Source organism: Penicillium subrubescens (assembly GCF_028828155.1).
Source record: "Penicillium subrubescens strain IBT 31985 chromosome Unknown utg000007l_segment0_segment0, whole genome shotgun sequence".
NCBI lineage: Eukaryota > Fungi > Ascomycota > Eurotiomycetes > Eurotiales > Aspergillaceae > Penicillium > Penicillium subrubescens.
The window spans coordinates 60,780-82,852 of NW_026643157.1; the positions used below are offsets into that span (position 1 = coordinate 60,780).

Here is a 22,073-nt window from a genome sequence, read left to right on the forward strand (position 1 = left end):
TTTGCAACTGTAAGAATATACACTACGAGTCAGGGTAGAGGCCTGTCAATCAGGTAGAAGAAAGGAACCAAGTCACATTGTCCACGAAGTCAAAAACTGTTGCTTGAGGAGCGTAGCATCTCCTCCTCATTACTCAGTTTACATAAATCCTCATGACTCAGAACAGGAAGGAGATGCATCCTAGAATAGAGAGGGGGGGGGGCGAGATAAACACGAGACTTTGCATACCCTTCACCAGGGATCTTCCCTATAGGTGCTCCCTAAGGTATTGATATCGGATCATCGGTGAAATGTTGCCGAAAGGCCGCCGATCTGCCAGGCCCGGGGCCTCAGGCACCAATGTGTGAATAACCTCATGTTGAGGTATATCATAACATCGGGCGATAGGCCTTAGGGATCGAGTAGTTCGGTTTCTTAGGTTTCCGTAATACCACGATCTCTGCTCTCCGCTATCGTTTCGGGGGGTGTCCTAGTTCGATTGATGCTATGAAAATTCCGGTGATGATGTTTCCTAGATTTTTCTATAGGTGTTTCTGTGTAAGTATCGGTAGGCTGTCCTCGCCCGGTGCCGTAGAGCTTTTTGCTGCTTTGAGAGATCGTTGGATTTCTAGCTCTGTGATTGGGGGCTAGGGTAGCTCTAACGGGGCGTGGACCGGTGGGTCTTCGTTCGGCTGGTCTATCTTAGGGAAGAAAGTGTTTAAACCGCTCGTGCTTTGTCCTCGTTCTCCACTAGTTCGTTGGACTCGATATGCAAGGCGGGGATGCAACCCTAGGCCTCCCGCGGTTTCATATAGGTAGCAGATTTCTATAGCATTCCTTCCCTAGCGCCGTCTAGGAACTATCTCTAGTGTGACTTTTTGACCTTTTTAATTGTCCGTGTCCAAAATCGACGCTTTTGCTGTGTCTCTTGGAAGAGGGTCACTGAGCGTGTATAATCTCGCCTGTGTTCTGTATAACTCTCTTGCTATTTCCGACGTAGGCGGTTGACCTTAGTCTGTTGGACTTTAGGATCTAGCGTGAACCAGCGTTTGGAGTAGGGAGATGGGCGTTGGTTTGGGGTGTGGTTCTCGGTATGCCGTGATTTCCATGAGCCGTTCCACTGCCTCCTCTAGAGCCGGCCTCGTTCTGATCTCTTTCTATAGGCCCATCCGTTGGAGCACTTCGGCTCCGATCTTGTTCTAATCTGCTCGTTCGTAGGCTTTCCTCGTCTTAGCGGTAGGCTTGTGGTAGTGTTTAAAGCTCTATTCCGAGTATATCGCCCGGTGGTCCGGCCCGTAATTTTCGTGGTAAAGGTGACATTTGACGAGTAGGACCGGTTGGTCCGTTACGGTCAGATTAATAGTAGTGCTTTTTCCTGGGTCGTTGAGAGGCCAGAAGGTCGCTGTGCATCGAGGCAAGCAGGTTTGTAGATTGTGCTCTTGGAAGAAGGTGATGAGTTCGCAAGCGTCTTGACCTCTATGAAGCGGACTCGGATCGGGTTCAGGGCCTTTCAGGCAAAGGATAAAAGCTACAGTCGTAACTCTGTAGTCTGGACCCTCAAGATTCAGACTTGCGCTTTCATAAGACAATCGGACTCTGTTGCATTCTCTCCTATCTTAGTTCCTTCTGTTCACCGTATCTCTACCTGATCAGCCACTCCCTCTCTTGCTGAGTCACCGTGCTCTGACTGTACTCGATGATGAGATTGGGAAAAAGGTTTGCGCGCTATGGAGTGAGAGCTACTCAATCGAGAATGCCGTTTGACCCTCTTTTTTGTAGGGCTGTTAGGAGAAATATTTACTGCATTCATCCTCTGAGAATGCAAGGAGGGGCTTTCTCCAAGGTTGCGAGGCTGACTGAGAAATTGTTGAACTATCCTTATTGCTCTGTATATTCGAACGCTAGCTGTATTGAAATTCGAATATTTGATCTGCTTTCATACTCGCTATGTTCCGATTGGATAACAAAGGAGATATAGAGGTAAATGAAGCAGTGATTGGCGACTGGAAAACTGATACTCCCATATCTACTCCCGCTCTTGGGCATGTTCTCCCATTGATAGAGTGCAGGAGAGAACAGCTGGGCGCAGCTCGCGTCTGCTGTGCCTACCTGATAGTCCTCATCTTCATAGGCTGAGATGGTATATTAGAGATCTTCCCGAGTGCTTGAGGTCAATCGGACGAAGTAGTTGAATTTGTAGACCTCAAGCAGAATACACGAGCTATCTCTATGCCTTGGCATTACATTTTCCTCCAAAAGCACTGGCCTTCGCAGAGTCAACAACTGCACCTAAGCCAATAATCATGCTAATAGAGAGCGACCCCAAGCACACAGAGGCTGAAAATGGCCTCAGAGCACGCCTGCTGGAACCCCCTCAAGACAGCTAGATCAAAAATCCCCTTACAATTCGGTCTTGAAACCCTCCCCACCAAACACCTCACTCATACAGGGCACCTCTTTCACAAACATGGGCAAGCAATAGTTGGAGTTGACATACCGACCGATCCCAGGGTTGGTTGCTGGGCAAACGATCTCTAGTCCCCGACAGGCATCAACTGCACTCTTGAGACAAATCCCGCATTTCCCGTCCACGCACCACGGTGCCGCCTGGAACGCACCGGCGCTTTTAGCATCCTGCGTGAAATATAGATGGTCGGAGCACCTGTTGTCGATCCAGCCAGCGCCGTTCACGTTCCACGTTCCGAACTCATCCTGGAGGAAGAACTTGTCGTTCACAGTCATTTCCTTGTCGCTGGGGCTGCAGTCGGTCGTGCTAGCACAGACCTTGAAGTGGTAGAGGTCGTCGTACTCGTTCTGCAGTATATAGTCGGTCCCGCCACGGTGAAGGGATAGGGTGCGGCCCTTGGTGTCCATCAGCTGGTAGCAGTGGCCCTGCTTCAAGCCGGTAGTCTTGGAGGACGACGCACAGACACCGTGGGGAGAGCAGCTGATGGTATGTGGCTTTGGCTCTGGCTCTATTTCGGGCTGGCACTTGTGACCATCGAAATAGGCCGTCCCGCTGGGGCAACAGGATCCCGATTGCGACTTGGCATCCCACAGGTAGACGTGGTTGGTGGCGGGACAGCAGTCGCCTTTTTGTGCTCTGGTGTCGACCAGATAGGCCTGACTGGCGTCGCAGCACTTGCCTAGTTTACTGCCGGCAGGCCCATTCATGAAGACCTGATTCTTCGTGTCGCAGCAGCGTCGGCGGCCAGTATTGGGGTCTGTGTACTTGCCGCCCTCGCCGATGCAGATAATGCAGTCGTCACACGAGCCCATGCCATTATGGATGTCGTAGAGCTGACCGACGGCGTGGAGATTGTTGAGTTTATCCTGGCACAGCTTGTCGCAGTCTTCCTGGCTGATGGGTGGAGCTGCAGCTGCGAGCTCGACTGTGAGCCCGACGAGCAGGATAACAGATGCGGAAAGAATCATGTCTCAAGGAAAGGTAAGAGAGAGCTAGTTCGGATATCTGATTCACAGCTTGTTCAATGACTTTACTAGATCGTACGAAACCTGAATCTCACAGAGGCTTAATGGTCGGTCTGATGTCGGTGCTCCATCTACCCATATTTATAGATTTCGGCCACGCTGAGCCAACTGCCTTCCTCGGCCTTGGTCTCCAAGGTCTAAATTGATGGAACGATATCCACCGTATGTACGCATCATACACCAAATATACATACTATATACTCTAAACCGTGATAATACCGTTCTTCCTGCAAACTTTCTGCATGTCGACCGCATTAAACGACGCGGTAGGATGAGTTACATCGTAAATTGCGGAATCCGCGGGTGTATCATCCCCAAACAGAATATATCTCCACTTGACAGACATGGGCTATATTAGGGACTTCCATATGTGTAAGGAGTGTTCTGAGATCTACAGACGTAATGATACGAGATGGTTTAGCTATGATGTCCTTGACGTGGCTAGAAGGTCTATGATGTGTGGATTTTTGGGTTATGTCACGGTTTGGTGTGAGTGAGGGAGGAAAAGAGTCCATTTCCCCACATGCATGATCTCATGATGATAATGTAGGGTGATTAGGGTTACGATGGTGCAGGTCGAGAATGGGACCGATATAGATTCGTACTCTCGTTGCCAGTCTGTCTTGCTTCTACTGCAGGTGATCGAGAATGCAGATCTCTCGGAGCACAATTTCGGGTGCAGAACTTTCTAATTTGCATGTATTCTGAGGCACGACAGTTACGCCCTTTATTATTATTATTATAATAATAAAATCAAGTTGATTGTCCGCATCGAGTCCTAAAGCTATGACAGACCGCAAGTCTGAGGCAAGGTCTGGTGCCGCTTTGATAACCGGCTCTCAGACCTCTGATCTTATGAATTTCTCGGCATGAGCCCCTTTTAAATAATGCCAGGTCCTTTTCATCGCCCCGATTCGCTTGTTTAAGCAGGGAATTTGAGCCCTGCTTGCGATCCTCCGTGTCTCAAGCGATTTGGATGTCTCATCAGCTGAGTGCCTAGGCTACCCTTCCTGCTATCCATCCCCCGTCCGCTCAGCTTCCAAGTCCACCAATCCCCATTAATCATCCCGTTGGGCTCTCTCTGCCAGCGACTGGTGGTGTTACCAGGGTAGGACTGCCATGTTGTTGATAAGAACCGCAAGATAGCCGCCGTCGCCTTCGGTCCCCCCAACAATCTACCTTCCTGGCATTCTTCCGCCGCGGAGGGTCTGGCCACCCCAGAAGCAGGTTAACTAGTAAAAATTGGGTTGGCACAGTGTCTAGACCCCTAGACACACAAGCTTTCTTTCTCGACGCCCCACTCCAATTGCGCTAGGGTGAATCCGGCTAGACAACGAGTTTTGGCGGGTCGTGTAGCGGCGTGATTGGCTTAAGAAGCGTCTGCCAATACGGATTGTCTGGCAGTATTCCCTCTGATGGAGAACAGTTGAAAGTTACGAAGCCGGGTATGTCTGGGCACCTCCCCTTCACCCACATTCTTCACTGGTAACTGGTTCTAGGTACCAAGTTGCTCTTGGTATCCACCCAGATAAACTAAATCCGCGGTTTTTTTTTCGCCGATCCGCGGCTCGCCGATGGTATGATACCCCATAAATATCCATTGGTCATAGACTATATCATATGCGGCCTCTCTGACCAAGTGCGCAAAGCATATCCTGCACATCGAAGCCGGTAATGGCACGTGAGCCATGTCAGTAAGATCCAAATTCCGACAGTAAAACCTAAATATTCTCTCTAACTAGATTCAAAGATGACGGTGGTAAATTCCCGTCTGGCAAGCTCCCTTCCTCGTTGTTTTGAAACCATACGACTAACACACCGCAGCCACTATTTGGGGAGTAGATATTTCTCCACCTCCTGTCAATTGGGCACGGCAGCACTGCGTTCTAGAGGTTGACGATGTGCTGTGGGAATGGACATGGAGTGGGTGTTTCTATTTGATCCATATGCGCCAGATGAGTGGGTCTTTTAGTCCTCCAGAGGAACTTTCCATGCTGCTGGTGCGACGCTTCATCGGCATAGTACTTGCCGTCGTTGTGGTGGGCAAGTTGATTGCCATTCTCAGCTTTAAATACGTAGTTTTTATCTTGCTTACCTTTATGACTGCAGGAAATAGCTGAGTCTACAAGGGCTGCTTACCTGTTGTTAAACCAGATTAAAAATCAGGCCTGGCCCGTGTGTCGCAAGTCCCGTCGAATGATTCGACCGTACCAGGTGAACATGCGCACTCGCCATCAACCAGAAGTCTGCTATTCTTGCAGACCTTCTCACAAGACCAGCCATTGAATGTTTGACCAATAGGGCAGCATTGATAGCCGACACGATCTGAGCCCATGACATCTTCCCCCTCTCCGCAGCAGTGACACTCGGTCTCGACGCCACCGCGAAGTCGCTGATGGGGATCGCAGCAGGCAAATGTCGCTGGTCCGGGGTCAAAGGCGGGCTTCTGGTTGTCATAGCATCTTCGAGTGACTTCGTCACAAAGACAATCTTGCGAGCGGTCGCAGTTAGACCCCGTCCAGTGGATCTCGTCGTTATAGACTCGAGCTCAGAGCTAGGTCGTGTCATTACAAGAGGGACTTTTGACAGGAAGTGTCGCAGGGAGTGCCTGGCTCGCCCTTGAAATGGTGATATTATTTTCGAGAAAGGGGAAAGAAAGTCAGGCGATATTTGTGTGCGATGTCCAGAGCGGATTATCGTGAGCCCGACGCAAGGGGCCCCGCGCAACAGTCCCGAATAGCGTCTATGATTTTATCTCAACAACCTCAAAATCCTACGGATCTGTATTCGTGGCGGCCCCTACGTGGTGGTGGGGTTAGCGCTAAAGCGGGCCTACCTTCTGGATCGGGGCACACGCGGTCGTTGTTTCGTTGCTTTCCAACGCATAGGAAGTTGCCTTTCTTACCTTGTTCCCGCTGATGGAGCTCGGGAGCGTCCGCATGCGGGGCCGCCAACGGTCCGACGGAACTACCCTAAATATATTCCGACCCACCCCCGGGGGGGGGGTTGAGTGGATACGCTTCCCCCCCCCCCAAGTACTCGACATATTGATATTTTTTGATCGGATCTTTTGGATCTTTTCATCTAATCGCTGGATGTATCTAAATATTAAATAATATTCTAGGATTATCAAGTGAAGGGCCTTACCCTACTGGGTTGGGGTAAGCCTGGATTGTTTTGATGGGGGATGCCAAGCCAAAGGCCGGCGGGTAGGCTATACCCGATTCGGCCCGCCAGATTGCTGGGGTTGCTAAGCCTAGATCGTGGCCTTAGCAATCGGGCCGGATAGGCACCGATTCGCCAGTTGCTAGCTAGCCTACGTAATATCTAGCCTTCTCGGTATGATATTTTATCCGGGGAAGAAATCCTAGGTAGGTGAAGGGCCCTTCTACTAGGTGAGGGTATCCCCGTCACGTGACTGCACCCGGGCCTTAGTGAAAATCAGGTTGAATAGGTTTAGAAATTTTTCGACTGCTAACTAATCAAGATTATTATAGCGAGATAGGCCTCGCTTAAGTTGTGCCAGATGGCGTTCTTATATATGAGAAAACCCAAAAAAGTGGGTCCATCCGACAGATTTTGTTGCCTAATGAAATGTGTGCCTTAACTTGGAGTGCCGAAAACGGGAGTTTACTGTATTGGTCGAGCTATGTCTGTATTTGTGGCTCATGGGTGCTAACCTACTCCGTACATAACGTACATATAGATGATGATCGATCCTTTATCGCCCTGTCTCAGTCCCAATGGAAGAAGCCCTTCATCTGCCCCTCTTCAACCTGCCTCGGTCCGGGGTCTGTTCCGTCTAGAGATTCATCGTTATCTCTTAGAACATGACAGATACATATGCACATTGCGTTGAAGACTACACACTTGCATGGATCTACACTCAGCCTTGAGCTAGCAAGGAGGGGCGGAAGCCTATGGGCTGGACCGGCCCCTGGGGCCATTTTGCCAATCTACCAACCCGATTTACTGGCTTACCCAACACTTTGTAGTCAATTTGCAGGGGATCCCGCCTCCTTATTCGTCCTTCTGAGCCCCTATCTGGTAGACCTGGTAGAGGTAGGATGACGTCATTGTTCCTCCGCCCCCGGGAATCTGTATAAATTACGAGTCTCGTACTGTTGGCAAATCAGTTCTGTTGTCCTATGCCCTTGAACATACATCATTTCGTGGATAGCATCAAGATCCTACGATGACGCGCACTTTGTTCTTCTGTATCTCTGAAGACGCGAAGCCTGTAAGTCGGAAATGTGATGGATGACAGTCTGTTCGAGGCTGACCGCTAAAATCACTAGTTCGTAGCGAAGGCCTTGCGCGAATTTAGTCCAGAGCCACAGGACTCTCCTTGTTGCTACTATCTTGTTGAATTGAGAGTCTGCCCCGATTCGCCAGAACATTTCAAATCGGGTTTACAAGATGGGGAATCGTTCGAGTCCGACTTCATCAACGCCTCGAAAGAGGAATGCCAGAACTGGGCGCTGGACAAGTGGCGCCAGCCTGCCAAATACAATTTCATCGAACAGGAAATTATTGCCATCGCAGATACAAGAACTGCTCAGGATGGGACTCTTCTCATGAGCCACTATTTTGACTGTCCCCCGGACGTGTTTCCTGTCGAAGTTGACGAACATAGCGGGCCTCTTCCGCCAAAGAACCAGACGTGGTACGATTTCCGAGTGCACCATACCGATTCGCAACAACTCCAAGGTAGTCTCTTATTTGCCGAACCAGATGTAGCCTGCCCATTATTCTTCGGCTACCCAGAAAAATTCACGAATGAGGCTGGCGTCTTTGAAATGAAGAAAGTGGACAAGTTTTTGGCGGACGAGGAGGTCTAACCGAGAAAACAACAACTTCAGCGCCAAATTGAATTTTTGAAATATCTCAGGTACCACGCCAGTTGGCAACTTCTCGTAAACGGCAAATTCAATCTAACTTCCTGCGCTACAATTTGACACCGGTCTCGAGCATCCTCGACCAGTATTGCGATGTTGCGCGCGTCAAAGGGTGTTGGGCCGGCCCCAGGGGCTTCCGGCGGCCCATTGAAAAATCTGCTATCGAACAGAGAGCGCGTACTGAACGTTAACCACGGCGCACACGACCTTCTCAAAGAGCTGGGAAGGAGTCAGAATGCTAAGCCAGCCCCTAAGGTCGTCAATTTCCTCCGACAGGTGGAGGAGCTGACGAAGGACCTCCTATCAACGCCCCTGACCGACTGGCAGCACGAACTCGAGGCCCTACGCAAAGACCTCAAACAGGAGATCTAGGCCGTCAAGGCGGCTGTAGAGCCTCCTGTAAGGCAGACTGTTAGATCCTTTGCCGAAGTAGCTGCTAGGGCGCCAGCGCCTGCGCACTACCTCTCCTCTAGCAGCTCATCGAGCTCACCAACGCGCCCAGCGGAGGTGGTACGTGACCGCGAAGTGGTAGTCTGCCTTGGTGACTGCTCATAGGTTAGCGCTTTCCGCTGTCTGACGAGCGCAGAGCTCACGAAACGTGCCAACCAGGCCCGAGCGAAGGCAGCCAAAACGACAGATACGCTAGCCCTAGCGTTAGTGATGATCCTCGCGTTGCGTTAGCTGAAATCGGGTGATCTCCGCTTCACTATACGCGATGCGAGAGAGGCCGAGGTTATAAGGGTTTACCGACAAAAGTAGGCGAAGGGCCTCTACAAAACAGCGTTCGTCTATATGCTAACGTGGGGAAATATCGTACACGACGTTAACGTACGCTCCCTTGGTATTAATAAGGCCTCAGACGATCTCTAAGGCGTCTAAGCTAAGGTGGTCAAGGACCTGTTAGCGAGCAATGTGTATAATTAAGGCGAGGGAACAGATATCACTAAGATTAGCTGGCTTCGGATCCTAGCTAGGAAAAGCGGCTTGTTAGTCGTCGAATTTACCTCTCTAGTGCCGGCTAACGTAGCGATTGATAAGGGGGTCCTCTGGGACTGTAATAACCTAGCGGCTGAAGTCTATAATAGATCAGCTCGTGTGCGGCAGTGCTTTAACTGTTAACAATACAGATATATAGGAACCACCTGTGCTAACACCGCTAAGTGCGTATACTGTACGGAGGGCTATTAGTCTCGGGATTGCCCTTCGAAGGACGCACAAGGAAGTATACCGAAGTGTGCTAACTGCGAGGGTATACACGCTGCGTAGAGTAAGGAGTGTGAGGCCTGCTAGCGGGAGATTAAGCGTATTGCGGAGCTGTCGAGATACTGTGGAAGATACTACTACGTCCCGGTACTGTATAGCATTAACTAGCTGCTAGTATCCTTCTATCCTTCCTCCGCTAGCTCGTGGGGAACACGAAAGGACTTATTATCGAGCGAAGAGCTTACTAGCGGCGTCGAGAGTAGCGGTCTTACGCCGGCTGTACGCCCTAATAACAGGGGTAAGGGCCATCGGCCCTATAACTATAAGTCGAACGGGAAATAGCCTGTAAGCTAGTTAGTATGCACTAAAGAAGGGAGCTAAAACGATGATAACAGCGTTATCTAGCAGAGGGCAAGGGAGACCACGAAAGACCTAAGACAGGCCGTAACTAATAGAGACGGGCACGGATAAAACCTTACCGGCAGAGGGCCGCTCTTAGGAGCAACCGATCGTCCTCGACTAACTAATATTCCAATTTTCGACCGAACCGAGCGCGTTTTCATTCTCTGCAGGAAGCACCTTCGCCTTACTACTAGTCGATACGATTAACTTTTAACTAGAAGGGTCTAGCTCGCAGACGACTAGCACCTAGTCGAGGGCGGAAAAGGCTAGGGCCTGCACCGCGAAGGCACGCGAGGCTAGGGCAAGGAAGGCTGCTGAAAGAAAGACTAGTAATAACACCGATAGTATAAGGAAGTCAGCACGTATAACAGAGCTAGCGGAGGAGGCGAATCAGGAACAGCTCGAATCAGAACTTAGCTCCGAGCTAGATAAGGTTAATATAAGAGACCTAGAATAACAGCTTAGCAAAGACCTTACCTTATCTCTCGATGGACACGAAGAGAACGGGGATAAAGAATACCAACCTTCGCTAGAAAGATTGAAGAGGAAATAGCCTTATAGCGAAGATATCTCTCTCAATATTCGCTTAGCTGGGAGACGCAGGTTCTATAGCAGGAAATCTTCTATATCTCGCCACTAATGAATCGTCACAACCGACAACAACATACACTAAAGGACCTCAAAATATACTAGTACAACGTGTATAGATCGAAGGATATAGTGATAGTATAGTTCCTGCGTAAGGAAGAGGTCGTTAGCGCCGATATTATTGCAATACAGGAGCTATGGGAGAATCCCTTCTAAGACAATACTCACCACCCGTTGAAGCAGACGTATGACCTGCTCTATCCGGCGGCTAGCGAAATAGGAGACAGGGCGAGGGTATGTATGTTTGTTTCGAAAAGGGTAGAACATACCTACTTAGCACACTCTCGCGACTGTCAGGAGATTCGTGTCAAAACCGGATTAGGGGAGCTTCGAATTGTTAATGTGTACAACGACTAGCAGCAAGGAGCAGCTCTCCGTCTGCTACAGGAGAAGCTACTGCCTACCTGTGAGCAGAAGGGGGCTTCCTACCTAGTGATAGGGGATTTACCCTGTATCACCTAGTCTGGGGCGGTGATGATGCCCTACGTGATGCGAAGGCGGAAGATCTTCTAGATCTGATGGAAACGGCTGGGCTGGACAACTGGTTAACACCCGGCACTGTTACACGCGATCAGGCTGGCTCGCAGTCTACGATAGATCTCGCTCTTGCGTTATACTCGCTGCGAGAACAGATAATAGCGTACGAGGTCGATGATAGCGTGCACGCTGAATCCGATTACCTTCCGATACTTACCCTGCTCGAGATCAACGTGCTAGAGGCCGTAGATACTATCAAACGACGAAACTGGAAAGCTATAGACGTGGAGAAGTTCCTTACCTTCGCTTCCGCTAACCTTAGTGTAATGCGATTACCGGAAGAGCCTACGCCGCGTGAAATTGACTACGCCGTTAATTATCTCCTGGATATTGTGCAGCAGGCAGCCTAGGTATTAACACCTTGGGCGAAGCTATCATCGTGGGCCCGCCAGGGCTAGATACCTGAATGCACGGAGGCAATTGAGGCGCCACGTAGGCACTTTCGGTAGTATATTCGCACTTATAGCGAGGAGGACTAGAAGGAGTTCACGATAGTGAGGAGTGATTAAAAAGGCGCTAAAACAAGGATTCCGCTAGTAGGTGCGAGACACAATCGATAAGGGCCCTCGCGGCCTATAGAAAGTGTCGAAATAGGCCCGTATAAGAGATTAGTCAACTAGCAGCAATATCCCCGCCTTACACTCGCAGATAGGCCTAGCAGAAACTAACTAGCAAAAGGTTGATCTCCTTCGGTAGGTCTTCTTTCCTCTGCCGACAGCTGCCGACCTCTCTGATATCAGCCCGAATGTAACCCTATATCCGAACCAACTCACCTTCCCAGCGATCTCTCAGCAAGAGGTTATCGATGCGATTAAACGAGCTCTACCTAATAAAGCGCCTAGTGAGGATAGTATCCCGAACCGTGTGTGGAAGATACTAGCAGATAATAACCACTTCGTGGCTATTCTGACGGCTATCTTCGACGCGTGTATGCGAACGGGCTACAATCCTCGTCACTTCTAGGCGTCTATCACGGTAACGCTTCGCAAAGGCGGCCCGCGCGATTTCCGTTAGCCTAAATTATACAGGCTAGTTACCCTGTTGAACACCCTCGGCAAGATCCTAGAATCGATTGTCGCTACGCGTATAGCGTAGGCGGTCGAAGAGCACGACTTACTGCCGAAAACTCACCTTAGTGGCCGAAAGGGGATCTTAGTGGATTATACGATCGAACTCATCCTTGACAGGGTACACTGTGTTTAGGGGCGAGGCAAGAAGGTATCGATGCTGCTACTCGACGTAGCGGGTGCCTATAATAACGTCTCATATAAACAGCTATTAAGCAACATTAAACGTCTCCGGCTAGGTCAATTCGTGCCTTAGATTGCTTCACTTCTTAGCCACATGAGTACCCGCATTAAGCTCCCAGGATATCTCTCAGACAGCTTCCCTACACTCACTAGTATCCCACAGGGCTTACCAATCTCGCCTATCCTATTCCTGTTATTTAACTCGCCACTGCTATCCGTATACAGCACCGACAGGAGGATAGGAGAGGCTAAATCCTGCGGTATTGGGTAGGTAGACAACGTGGCAATCCTAGTGGAATCGGAATCATACTACACGAATATCCAGGCGATAGAACGGGTGCTTAAGAAAGCAGATCAATAGGCTAGGCAACATACAGCAAAGTTCGCACCTAATAAATTCGAACTTATTCATTTCAACAACCCTTAACAAGACAACATCACTAATCAACACGACAACCGAGAAAGTAACCAGGGGAATGACAACACTGTCGATATATACGACTACGACAGCGTATACCCTCAGGGCAGCGACTAGATGCCCGTTAGAATTAACGACGAATTACTAATACAACCAAAAGAAGGCGCGAAATATCTAGGTATTTGGCTCGATAAACACCTCGATTTCACTACCTACCGTCAAAAGCTCCTCACGAAGGCCAACGGCAGCCTCGAAGCCCTTCGGGCGATAACATGGTCGGTGTAGGGTGCCTTACTCACGGCGATACAGAAGGTCTATCAAGCGGTGGTAGTTCTATAGATGCTCTACGGGATATCTGCGTGGTACTGCCCTGCTGCAAAATCTATGCCCGCGTGGGAGATAAAACGCACAGTCAACGAATTCACTAAAATTCAACGGCGTGCAGCGATTCTTATCAGCGGTGCCTTCAAATCTACTAGTGCGGCAGCCCTCAACGTTGAGTTGTTTATTACACTAATTTACCTCCTTATAGACTAAATTATTTAGGAAACGGCAATCCGAATCCAGACAGGTGCTGCGTAGGCCTAGCCAGACTCCCTTCGCTATGCCCCCCGATCCTCACAGGAACTCAAGAAAGGTGGATAGAGCCCTCTCGAGGCCCTTAGGTAGAAGAGAGATAGTATTTTGGACCCTAAAGGAAGCGTGTGCGAATCACGCAAAGCGTTCGTTCTAGCGCTATAGGAGGCACGGATCCTATACGTTATCGACCAGAATGCAGAGGCTGCGCGAGCCTCGTATAACAAGATTAAGATAGAATCTCTGTTCTAGCAAGCCGTACTAGACCGAACCCTGACGGTCTTGTTCTTTACAGATAGAAGTGGGTATAAGGGTATAGTAGGTGCCTCGGCCGTTGCCCTGCGTAAGGGTATCTTCGAATAGCAGTACCTAGGAACCACCGACGAATCCACAGTGTACGTTGCCGAGCTTAACGGTATTGAAATAGCGGTGGCCAAGTTCGTCAACCAACACCAGAATCACACTAGGCCTACAAGGCTTATTATTTTCTCCGACTGCTAGGCCGCTATTCAGGCGGTGCAAAATCCAAAGCGATCGTCGGGCCACTTCGTGCTATCTTCTATTTACAACCACGTTCGGACCCTTCGATCGCTATAGCAAACGCCTACGTTCGATCAGATTCCTATCGAGATCCGTTAGATCCCTGTATACGTAGGCGTTCCTGGCAATAAAACTGCTGACGTTGAAGCAAAGTTAGCAGTAACGGAGGGGAGAGTGGAGAACGGAGCGGAACAACCCCACCCCGAGGGGTCCGCGGGTCGAGTCCTTCTAGGAACGACCGCGAAGCGTCGAGTGCGGCGGCGCATTAAAGAGAGATAGGCACAAGAGTAAGCAAAAGAGCGAACTGGCAAACCGAACCAGCGGTTAGTCAAAGTTCCAGACAAGAAGGTGCTTCGGCTATTCGATTCCCTGTCGAAGCCTTACACTTCGATTCTGATTCAAATGCGATCAACGCGCATTGCACTAAAGCATTTCCTGTACAAAATCAAGGCGGTCGAATCAGATGATTGCTACTGTGGAGAAGGGTCTCAAACCCCGAGACACATCTTAATGCAGTACCCGTTGTACGCTGATCTGAGGCAGACCTTCCTTGACAAGATCCGGATGACCGATCTTGGGATTCGACCGATTACGACGCGATTATATCGCACTCGCAGGCCACCCGCTACGTGGCCGAATTTATGCTTCAAACAGGCCTACTGGGGCAGTTCCGGCACGTCGAAATCGAGCCAGAGCCGCCGAATGAAGGCAATGAAAACGATCTACCAGGATGATCTGGTAACGGCACAGGGGGTGAAGACGCTGGGTAGGAGGAACGCCAAACCCACGGCCAACCGAGAGGTCGAGGAAGACTACATCCAACAACCACGAACGCCACCAATCGAGAACGAAGCAGGAGGATGTGGATACCAGAGAGGGATAGCAGGGATGGGGGTGCAGAGGAAGCAGCAGGCCAATCCGAGGGCGATTTGAGGGATATATCGTGGGACTGAGGGCCTGGAGGGCGTTTTGATACGGTTTTGGACTGATTTTTGGGCTGATTTCTATGGCAATACGCCGTTTTCCTATGTATCTACTGTTTCATGCGCGGGTCTGGCGTTCGGATCACTCTTGCTTCCGCCGGAGGGAGCGCCTGCATAGCCATTACGCCACTAGTTAGGCTGCAACAGGTTAATAGAGTGTTGATTGATTGATTGATTGAGGAGGTCTAACCCCACTCGGTGACCCTCTATTCTGATCCCTCGAAGGACGAAGAAGTGAACATTGCAACCTATCATTCTGTGTTTGTCCTCTTAAGAAGCTCAATATGACTTGCCTCCTGTATTACGTCTATCCGGCTCCCCTGCCCTTTCTCTTCGTTATCCAGGTCTTGAGAATATGTCGGTTAAGTAGGTAAATGTAAATTGTACTGATCACTTTGCCTCCTCAAATATCCCGCTTATTTCTCTGTATTTACTTACCTGCTATATTTGCATCGCGTATAATATAATACGCCCCTCTCATTTATAGTACTAAGCGAAGCGCAAGAATATAACTTAGTGGAAGTTTGCAAATTTGAATACACCAAACAGTGCATCGGGATCTGGAATATTGGACAAAAGCTTCTGGCTGCTCTTCCTCGCGGCATATAAGAAGCGATCCGTAGCGAGAAAAACCAAGTGAATAGCTGCAGGAGATGAACAGCATCATCTATAAAGTGACAACTAGGGTAACGTAAAGCTCTAGGGGAAATTTCAATTGGAAGGTTCCCAGTCCTATACCATGCGATAGCAGAGCTTGGTCTTACTTCCATAGCAAGGATCATGAAGCGCGAACCCTATCGCTTGGAAACCTATATCGAGCACTACGTAAGTCTCATTCCTTTATTCTCATCGTATCTATACGATGCCGCGGGTAATGGTTGAAATGTTAAACGGCCCTCATAGCAGCAATTCGTATCCAAATAGCCATTCCATCTCCAATGCCGAAAGAGGGTCCTTTGAGAGTCAGTGGCTATCCGGCATTTGAGGTCTCAATCCTATAAACAACTTGCGTTTCAGGATACGTAGTATATAAGTTGCGGTGTACTGTGAAGGCACAAAGAAGAAGACAGATAGCTAGAAGTCGGCGCACAAAGAAAAGACAATAAATAGAAGTCGACCGCATTCAGACGCGAGTCATATCGAGTCTGTGTCATCGCGCGAGAAGTATGATTCACCTAGGTATTGTGTGCTTCTCTTGATTCCAAACTCGACTTATAGCTCTTTAGCAATGAGTTCCACGGTTTGACAAGCAGACACTGGTACACACGCTGCGGAGCGGGATGTTCGTAGTCTTGCCGGAAATGCCATTTTGGGTGCATTGATTGAGGACTGTCATTATTAGTGCTGTCTGGGCTTGTGTCATAAACAGAACATTGACTTACTCGCACTGGCATAGGGGGCCAGGTCTCGTTTCCGGAGGTTTTTAACTGCATTGCGCCATGAGACACAGCAAAATGCGTTCTTGTCGGAGTCGCCTTGGTAGCAAATCTGGCGAGGTGATCCGGGAATCGCAACATCGCCGTCATTGTAAAGCTCACTCACAAGAGCGTCACAGTTGCCGTTACGTGCGGCATTTTTAGTATCACACTTTGGCTGTGTCCATACGTTTCCGCAGCTGCGTTGCTCAAGATCGACGGTCTCGGATCGTTCTTGAACGCCGCTTTGGGGACCGAAGTAAACAAGAATGCCCCCTTTTTGACCGGTCTCGCGGTAGTGGCTGAGGCGCGTCGGTCTCCTGGATGGGAGAGGCCAGACTTCAGAAAGGTAGGGCAAGCGCAAACAAAAGAGTCTTGGTGCTGAAAAACATTCTGGGCAGAGACTTCAACAACGTTGCAGCGGGAGATTGAAATTGGAAACTGAATTTGAAGACTGAAAATCGGGAATTGAGGCTGAGAGGATTGAAATGAGATATCTGAGAAGATAGCAAAGCCCTCGATCTCTCATCCCTTTATATAGACTCTCTGAATGATCCTCAGACCACCTCCCAAGGTTCATTTTCCAAAATCTCCTCGAGCTCTCTGAGCCTATCTTGAAGCCCTTACAGAACCGTGGTGGGTAAAAATCATGAGCGATTGGCACTGTCACGCTGCGTTTCCAGCCCGTTTCCCGTCGATTTCAAAATAGAATGGGTAACGACGACATAATAACGCTCGGTAGATTCGATCGGCTACGAAACCTCAACGCTGCTTGCATCAATCTCAAGGCTTACGCCCTTTCAAACACGATTTTTCATGCACCTAAATGACCGGAGCAGGGGATTCCCGGGTAAAGTTCGTCATCAACACTAGTTACACTCTATCTAGCCCCTGTGGAATGCGTTGATTGGGGCGGGACATTCTCTACGTGGGCGCTCGATCGGGCCAGATCGATGATATCGTGATTGTGCAGGGCTCGACCCCTTGAAGAAACTTGATTCCGACATGTTAATGTAGATTTTATCAAGTTCTGGGTCTGTGAGCTGCTGTGCGACTGTCCTTGTATCCGAAGTCAATGCTCTCAGATCGATCTCGATCGTTAGTGGTCCAAATAGACTGGTATGTATGTAAACGATCGGGTAACGGGTCCCTGCATGACCTCATCAGATGCAAACTCCAACTTTTATTTTGCATCTTGCATAGATGAAACACGAAAATCCCGAACTCACCGCATCTTATCCCCTATCATTGTTGACTATACCAGATTTGCTCTATATATCAGATTGGAATCTTAACGTTCTACTATCTGCAGGTTGTAACGCCTACCACGCCCGTCTAATATGGGATCCTGCCGTTTCCGTTTCCGGCTTCTATTCCTTGATTTCACAGCCACGGATCGATCTCAAATCTGCCGAGAACAGCTTTTGCGTAGCGTAGTAAGGCGAGGGTAGCTTGTATCACGATTTCCCTTGAAGTTGCAGAAAATGACCACCTATTTGGTGACGTGCTCTTGATGCATCAATCCTTTCAGTTTCGATCTTCCAGCATGCCTCGCTTGATTCCGGGACCTATTTGAGGATTTTGATCATAAATACGCCATATATAAGAGACACAGCCCCGTGCTATGTATGTGTAATCCAAATTTAACTGCATTTGACAAAGCATTTCTATACTTTGTTTCTCTCTTCCATATCCATCATGTCCGACCTTAAGGCTAGTGTCGTTGAGACGACAAATGGCTTTCACGTTGAGGGTTATGAGAAAATTGAATATGACTTCACGTTCCTGGATGGCGTTTTTGAGCTTCAAAACTTTCAGTTGGCCAGTCTCTATGAACGATGGGGTCGTTGCTTGGCCATCATGGACAAGAACATATTTGATCTATACGGTCATCAAATGCAGGAGTACTTCAAGCACCACAATCTGGAATTGAAGATCCATCAGACCATGATTTGAGAGAAGGCCAAATCATTGAAGACTTTCACCCAGATTGTTGACTCGATGACCGAATTTGGAATCATTCGGAAGGACCCCGTTTTGGTCGTGGTATGTTCTGTTTCTCTCAATAGGCCCACATAAATTAACATTTATTTAGGGTGGAGGCTTGGTTACCGACGTCGCCGGGTAAGCCTCTCGCTTCTGTTCTTGTTTACTGCATAAACAGGTTGATTAATACGAATTGCTAGGTTTTCCTGTGCGGCCTATCGGCGCAACACCAACTACATTCGTATCCCAACGACTGTAATCGGGCTCATCGACGCCAGCGTCAGTATCAAAGTCGCTGTCAACTACGGCAACTACAAGAATCGACTCGGTGCCTACCACGCACCTATGCATACCCATTTCTTCGAACCTTGCCCGAAGCTCAAGTTCGGAATGGGTTCGCTGAGCTGATCAAGATCTCAAGCTGTGCTCACTTGCCGACATTTAACCTTTTAGACGAGTTCTGTGAGCGATTGATTTCGACAAAGTTCGGTCGCTCCCATGGCCAGAATAATAAAATCAAGCAAGCTGCAGATGAGGTCAACCGCAGTGGGATCTTTGAGATGCTCAAATTGGAGACGCCTAACCTGCATGAGATTGGTCTTGACCGAGTCATTGCGTACGGACACACCTGGTCTCCTCTTCACGAGGTGAGTACAGTGTTTCAAACTTCAACAGCGACTTCATTCTCACACTGTTACAGCTCACGCCAGCAACCCCTCTTCGGCATGGGCACGCCATCTCTATTGACATGGCCTACTCTGCCACCTTGGCCAATACCCGTGGCCTGCTGAGTGATTAACAGCACCGACGGCTTCTCAGGTTGTTCTCTCGAGCCCGTCTGTCTATAGATCATGAGTTGTTCAATGAAGAAATTCTCACAAAGGCCACAGCAGCCATCTTGAAAACTCGAGACGGATTACTTCGCGCTGCAGTGCCGAGTCCTCTCGGAAGTTGCAAGTTTTTGAATGATATAACTGATGAAGAAATGGCTGCTGCTTTGCATCGCCATAAGATGTTGATGAAAGAGTATCCGCGGAATGGTGCTGGTATTGAGACTTATGTTGATGCGAGTGACACTGGGTACACTGTCAATGCTGAACACTCGATTAACGGTCAGAAGTCATCGGACGGTGCTTCGGGTTCAAAGGAAAGGGTGTTCAGAAATGGTGCGATGAATGGACTCGAGGGGCTTGCATCTAAAAGTCACTCCACTGGTCTCCCTGCACTTCAGGGACAGGGATGACCATAATTTGGTCGAGGTGTTGATGTTAAATGGTGAATTATGCTTTATGACTATACAATGATTTTATTTTTTCTCATGACGCTTGAGTCCCAAAAACTAAATGATTATTAGTTTTCCGTGTGATATTAGCTTCACTCTCACGCTAATGTTGGGATGTGACAAGAATGGGAGTCGTCACTCCTAAGAAATGACCGAACGCTTTCTGCCCGACCAGATATGCGGAATAATAAGCCTCTTAAGGTCTGACCTCTTCATATATGCTGACTAAAAATCTGAACTTCGATCCCTCCTATGAAGACATAGATAAGTGGCGATAACGGAATATTCAGAAGAATTTGAACAAAAAAATCCAGACTATCTAGCACATGACATAGCAATCGATTGGGTATATGACCAGACTCTACGCAACCGTCGCCTGGGCCGTGCTACCATTCACACTCTCTAGATGCTCCACCTCCGAGGTCTTTCTCAGCTCCACGGGTTTTGTTTCCACAAACTCCTCTGCCTTGGGATAGAAGTCAATCTTTCCGCCGTCTTGGATGACTCGTTCTCTGTCGAGACACAGGCGAGCCCGAGTATATGGGTCAAGCTTCCAGTGATTAACTCTTAATCGCTCTGCCAAGTATGTTCGCTGGCTCTCTGCAGCTTGTACCTGAGTCTTGTCTTTTGACTTTGCTGCTTCAATCCAATCTGAGGTTGCTTCCAAAAACTCTTCACCGATTTGTTGACGCTCCCGGATAAGTGCGTCCCGGGTGGTGGTATCCTCCATCTTCTGGTTCTCATGCTCCTCGGGCTCGACATACTCGTACTTCCACTTTTCGGTACCACCGAGCTCCGCGACGAGTTGATCACGGGCGATGAATTTGGTAAGATCGTTTGTGTTGTTTGTGAAATTCACTTTGGCTGCGATATCAGGGTCCATCCAGCCTCGGATGATTCTCCAGATTCCTAAATTTTTTCCATCGAACAAAGGTCAGCACATGCCTCTGAGAGGACGCAAAGGCCGGTCTGATTGGTTCTATGTGCAAAAGGGTGGACAAACCTGAAAACACCCAAGGGGCATTGTGGATGAGCAGAACACCCAGTGACTCTGGGTAGTTGGCTTCAAAGCACTTGAGGATAAACTTGACGGGTGGATATTCCTGCAGAGATCAGACGATGTTAGTTTTCCTTGAATTTCAAAAGAAATGAACTTGTGTCACTCGAAATTCATTTGCACGCGTACCATGTTAGAGAGCCCGAACCCTGTCATGTCAAATACCACAGCCTATGAGTGCGGAATGTGGGTCAGCGAGAAACTCAAGGCGTCGCAGGGGAGGAGCTGAATCTTACGGCCGTTTCCACAGGAGGGGAGAGTAGCAGTCTAACAGACTCGATGACATGCACAATGTATCTCTCCAGGGTCTCTTCACTTTGTGCACCCGGTTTGTGCAAGCGAACCTTGATCACCACGATCGGTCGACCGAGCTTGTCTGTTCCATGAACGTAGGCTTTGCCCATACGCATCTGGGCCAAAAAGTCCTTCCCGGCCTTCTTATCGACCACGTTGGCGTTGTTTCGCTCTTGCTGCAGCGCATGCAGCTCGCCCTTGGCCATCACGTCATCATCCACATGCATTTCCTTAACCCGCCAGACGATAGCTTCCATCATCATGGCAAAGGCCTTTGGAACATCCCACTTGCGGGCACGCAGGAATCGGAGCATCATCGCGTCAGGATTGTCATGCTTCAGCAAGTTGAGGACACCGTTACGCAGCTCGAGCGGGGCTATCTCCGAGAGGGCCTTCTGGACCATTTTGGTCTCCTGTGCGCCGATGCCGATCTCTCTGAGATACGCCATAACCTTCTGCTGATATGGAGCCCTCGTCCCACTGGCAGTGGTTTTCTCGGAGATATTGCTCTGCGTACGACTGAGTAGAGAGTGTCGGCGTTGAGGCTGGGCTGGGCTAGTTGGCTCTTCGGCAGAGACATTGGATTGCTCGTCGCCCGACGGCGACTCAGCCGCCTTCAGCAGCACTGACCATAGTTTCTGCAGCTTTGCTTCCTGGTCCGGGTTGATGTTTCCCAAGAAGCCAGGCTTCGGTCCGTCCGCAGCCATTGTTTGGCTGGTGTAGTGATGGCGATGTGACTGAACAGGTAGACGAGAAATAGGGGACCGAGGGTGTTGAAGAAGACGATCTTAGTGCACTAAGGGAGGATTCGAGGACAGTAAGGATGAGGATTGCTGGGTTGGCATGGCTGGATAATATAGGTCTCGTTAACCTCCTCCATTGCCCCTCGAGATCATCACGAATCCACATGAAACCCCTCCCTTTGTGCCCCTCGTCGAGCCCACAAGTCCCTGCCTCGGTTCTCCCAGATCACGCAAAATCCACCAAATCTCCCAGATGTTGGGGAACAAAGGGCCCATGCGCCCCTCCTGATGGCTTCATCATGGGCGATCCAGACAGGATCATGGGTGATGATCAACTGGCCGTGTCCACTCGGTTCCCACTTGTTCCCCG

At 49.3% G+C, this 22,073-nt stretch overlaps 6 protein-coding genes across 6 annotated transcripts; 2 read left to right on the plus strand and 4 right to left on the minus strand.

Annotated features, from left to right (window-relative positions):
- Window positions 1-2,379: 2,379 nt before the first annotated feature.
- On the minus strand, window positions 2,380-3,414 carry N7473_009764 (uncharacterized protein; the record flags this gene model as incomplete). Its single annotated transcript, XM_057155703.1, has 1 exon — window positions 2,380-3,414. The coding sequence occupies one exon, from the start codon at window positions 3,412-3,414 to the stop codon at window positions 2,380-2,382; it is 1,035 nt and encodes a 344-aa protein (XP_057004358.1).
- A 1,943-nt stretch (window positions 3,415-5,357) lies between these two features.
- N7473_009765 (uncharacterized protein) lies at window positions 5,358-6,039 on the minus strand (the record flags this gene model as incomplete). The annotated part of the gene is made up of 2 exons (XM_057155704.1): window positions 5,358-5,536; window positions 5,700-6,039. 2 exons carry the CDS (start codon window positions 6,037-6,039, stop codon window positions 5,358-5,360), a joined length of 519 nt encoding a protein of 172 aa, XP_057004359.1.
- Window positions 6,040-7,638: 1,599 nt separating this feature from the next.
- Window positions 7,639-8,528, plus strand: N7473_009766 (uncharacterized protein). Its single transcript, XM_057155705.1, has 2 exons — window positions 7,639-7,711; window positions 7,770-8,528. The coding sequence occupies exons 1-2, from the start codon at window positions 7,667-7,669 to the stop codon at window positions 8,310-8,312; spliced, it is 588 nt and encodes a 195-aa protein (XP_057004360.1). The 5' UTR covers window positions 7,639-7,666; the 3' UTR covers window positions 8,313-8,528.
- A 7,620-nt stretch (window positions 8,529-16,148) lies between these two features.
- Window positions 16,149-16,733, minus strand: N7473_009767 (uncharacterized protein; the record flags this gene model as incomplete). The annotated part of the gene is made up of 3 exons (XM_057155706.1): window positions 16,149-16,255; window positions 16,309-16,661; window positions 16,708-16,733. The coding sequence occupies 3 exons, from the start codon at window positions 16,731-16,733 to the stop codon at window positions 16,149-16,151; spliced, it is 486 nt and encodes a 161-aa protein (XP_057004361.1).
- Window positions 16,734-18,039: 1,306 nt separating this feature from the next.
- N7473_009768 (Demethyl-4-deoxygadusol synthase) lies at window positions 18,040-19,570 on the plus strand (the record flags this gene model as incomplete). The annotated part of the gene is made up of 7 exons (XM_057155707.1): window positions 18,040-18,229; window positions 18,299-18,387; window positions 18,437-18,465; window positions 18,528-18,721; window positions 18,781-18,974; window positions 19,028-19,118; window positions 19,176-19,570. The coding sequence occupies 7 exons, from the start codon at window positions 18,040-18,042 to the stop codon at window positions 19,568-19,570; spliced, it is 1,182 nt and encodes a 393-aa protein (XP_057004362.1).
- A 400-nt stretch (window positions 19,571-19,970) lies between these two features.
- Window positions 19,971-21,667, minus strand: N7473_009769 (CRAL-TRIO domain-containing protein; the record flags this gene model as incomplete). Its single annotated transcript, XM_057155708.1, has 4 exons — window positions 19,971-20,518; window positions 20,613-20,712; window positions 20,796-20,837; window positions 20,903-21,667. The coding sequence occupies 4 exons, from the start codon at window positions 21,665-21,667 to the stop codon at window positions 19,971-19,973; spliced, it is 1,455 nt and encodes a 484-aa protein (XP_057004363.1).
- Between the last annotated feature and the right edge of the window lie 406 nt (window positions 21,668-22,073).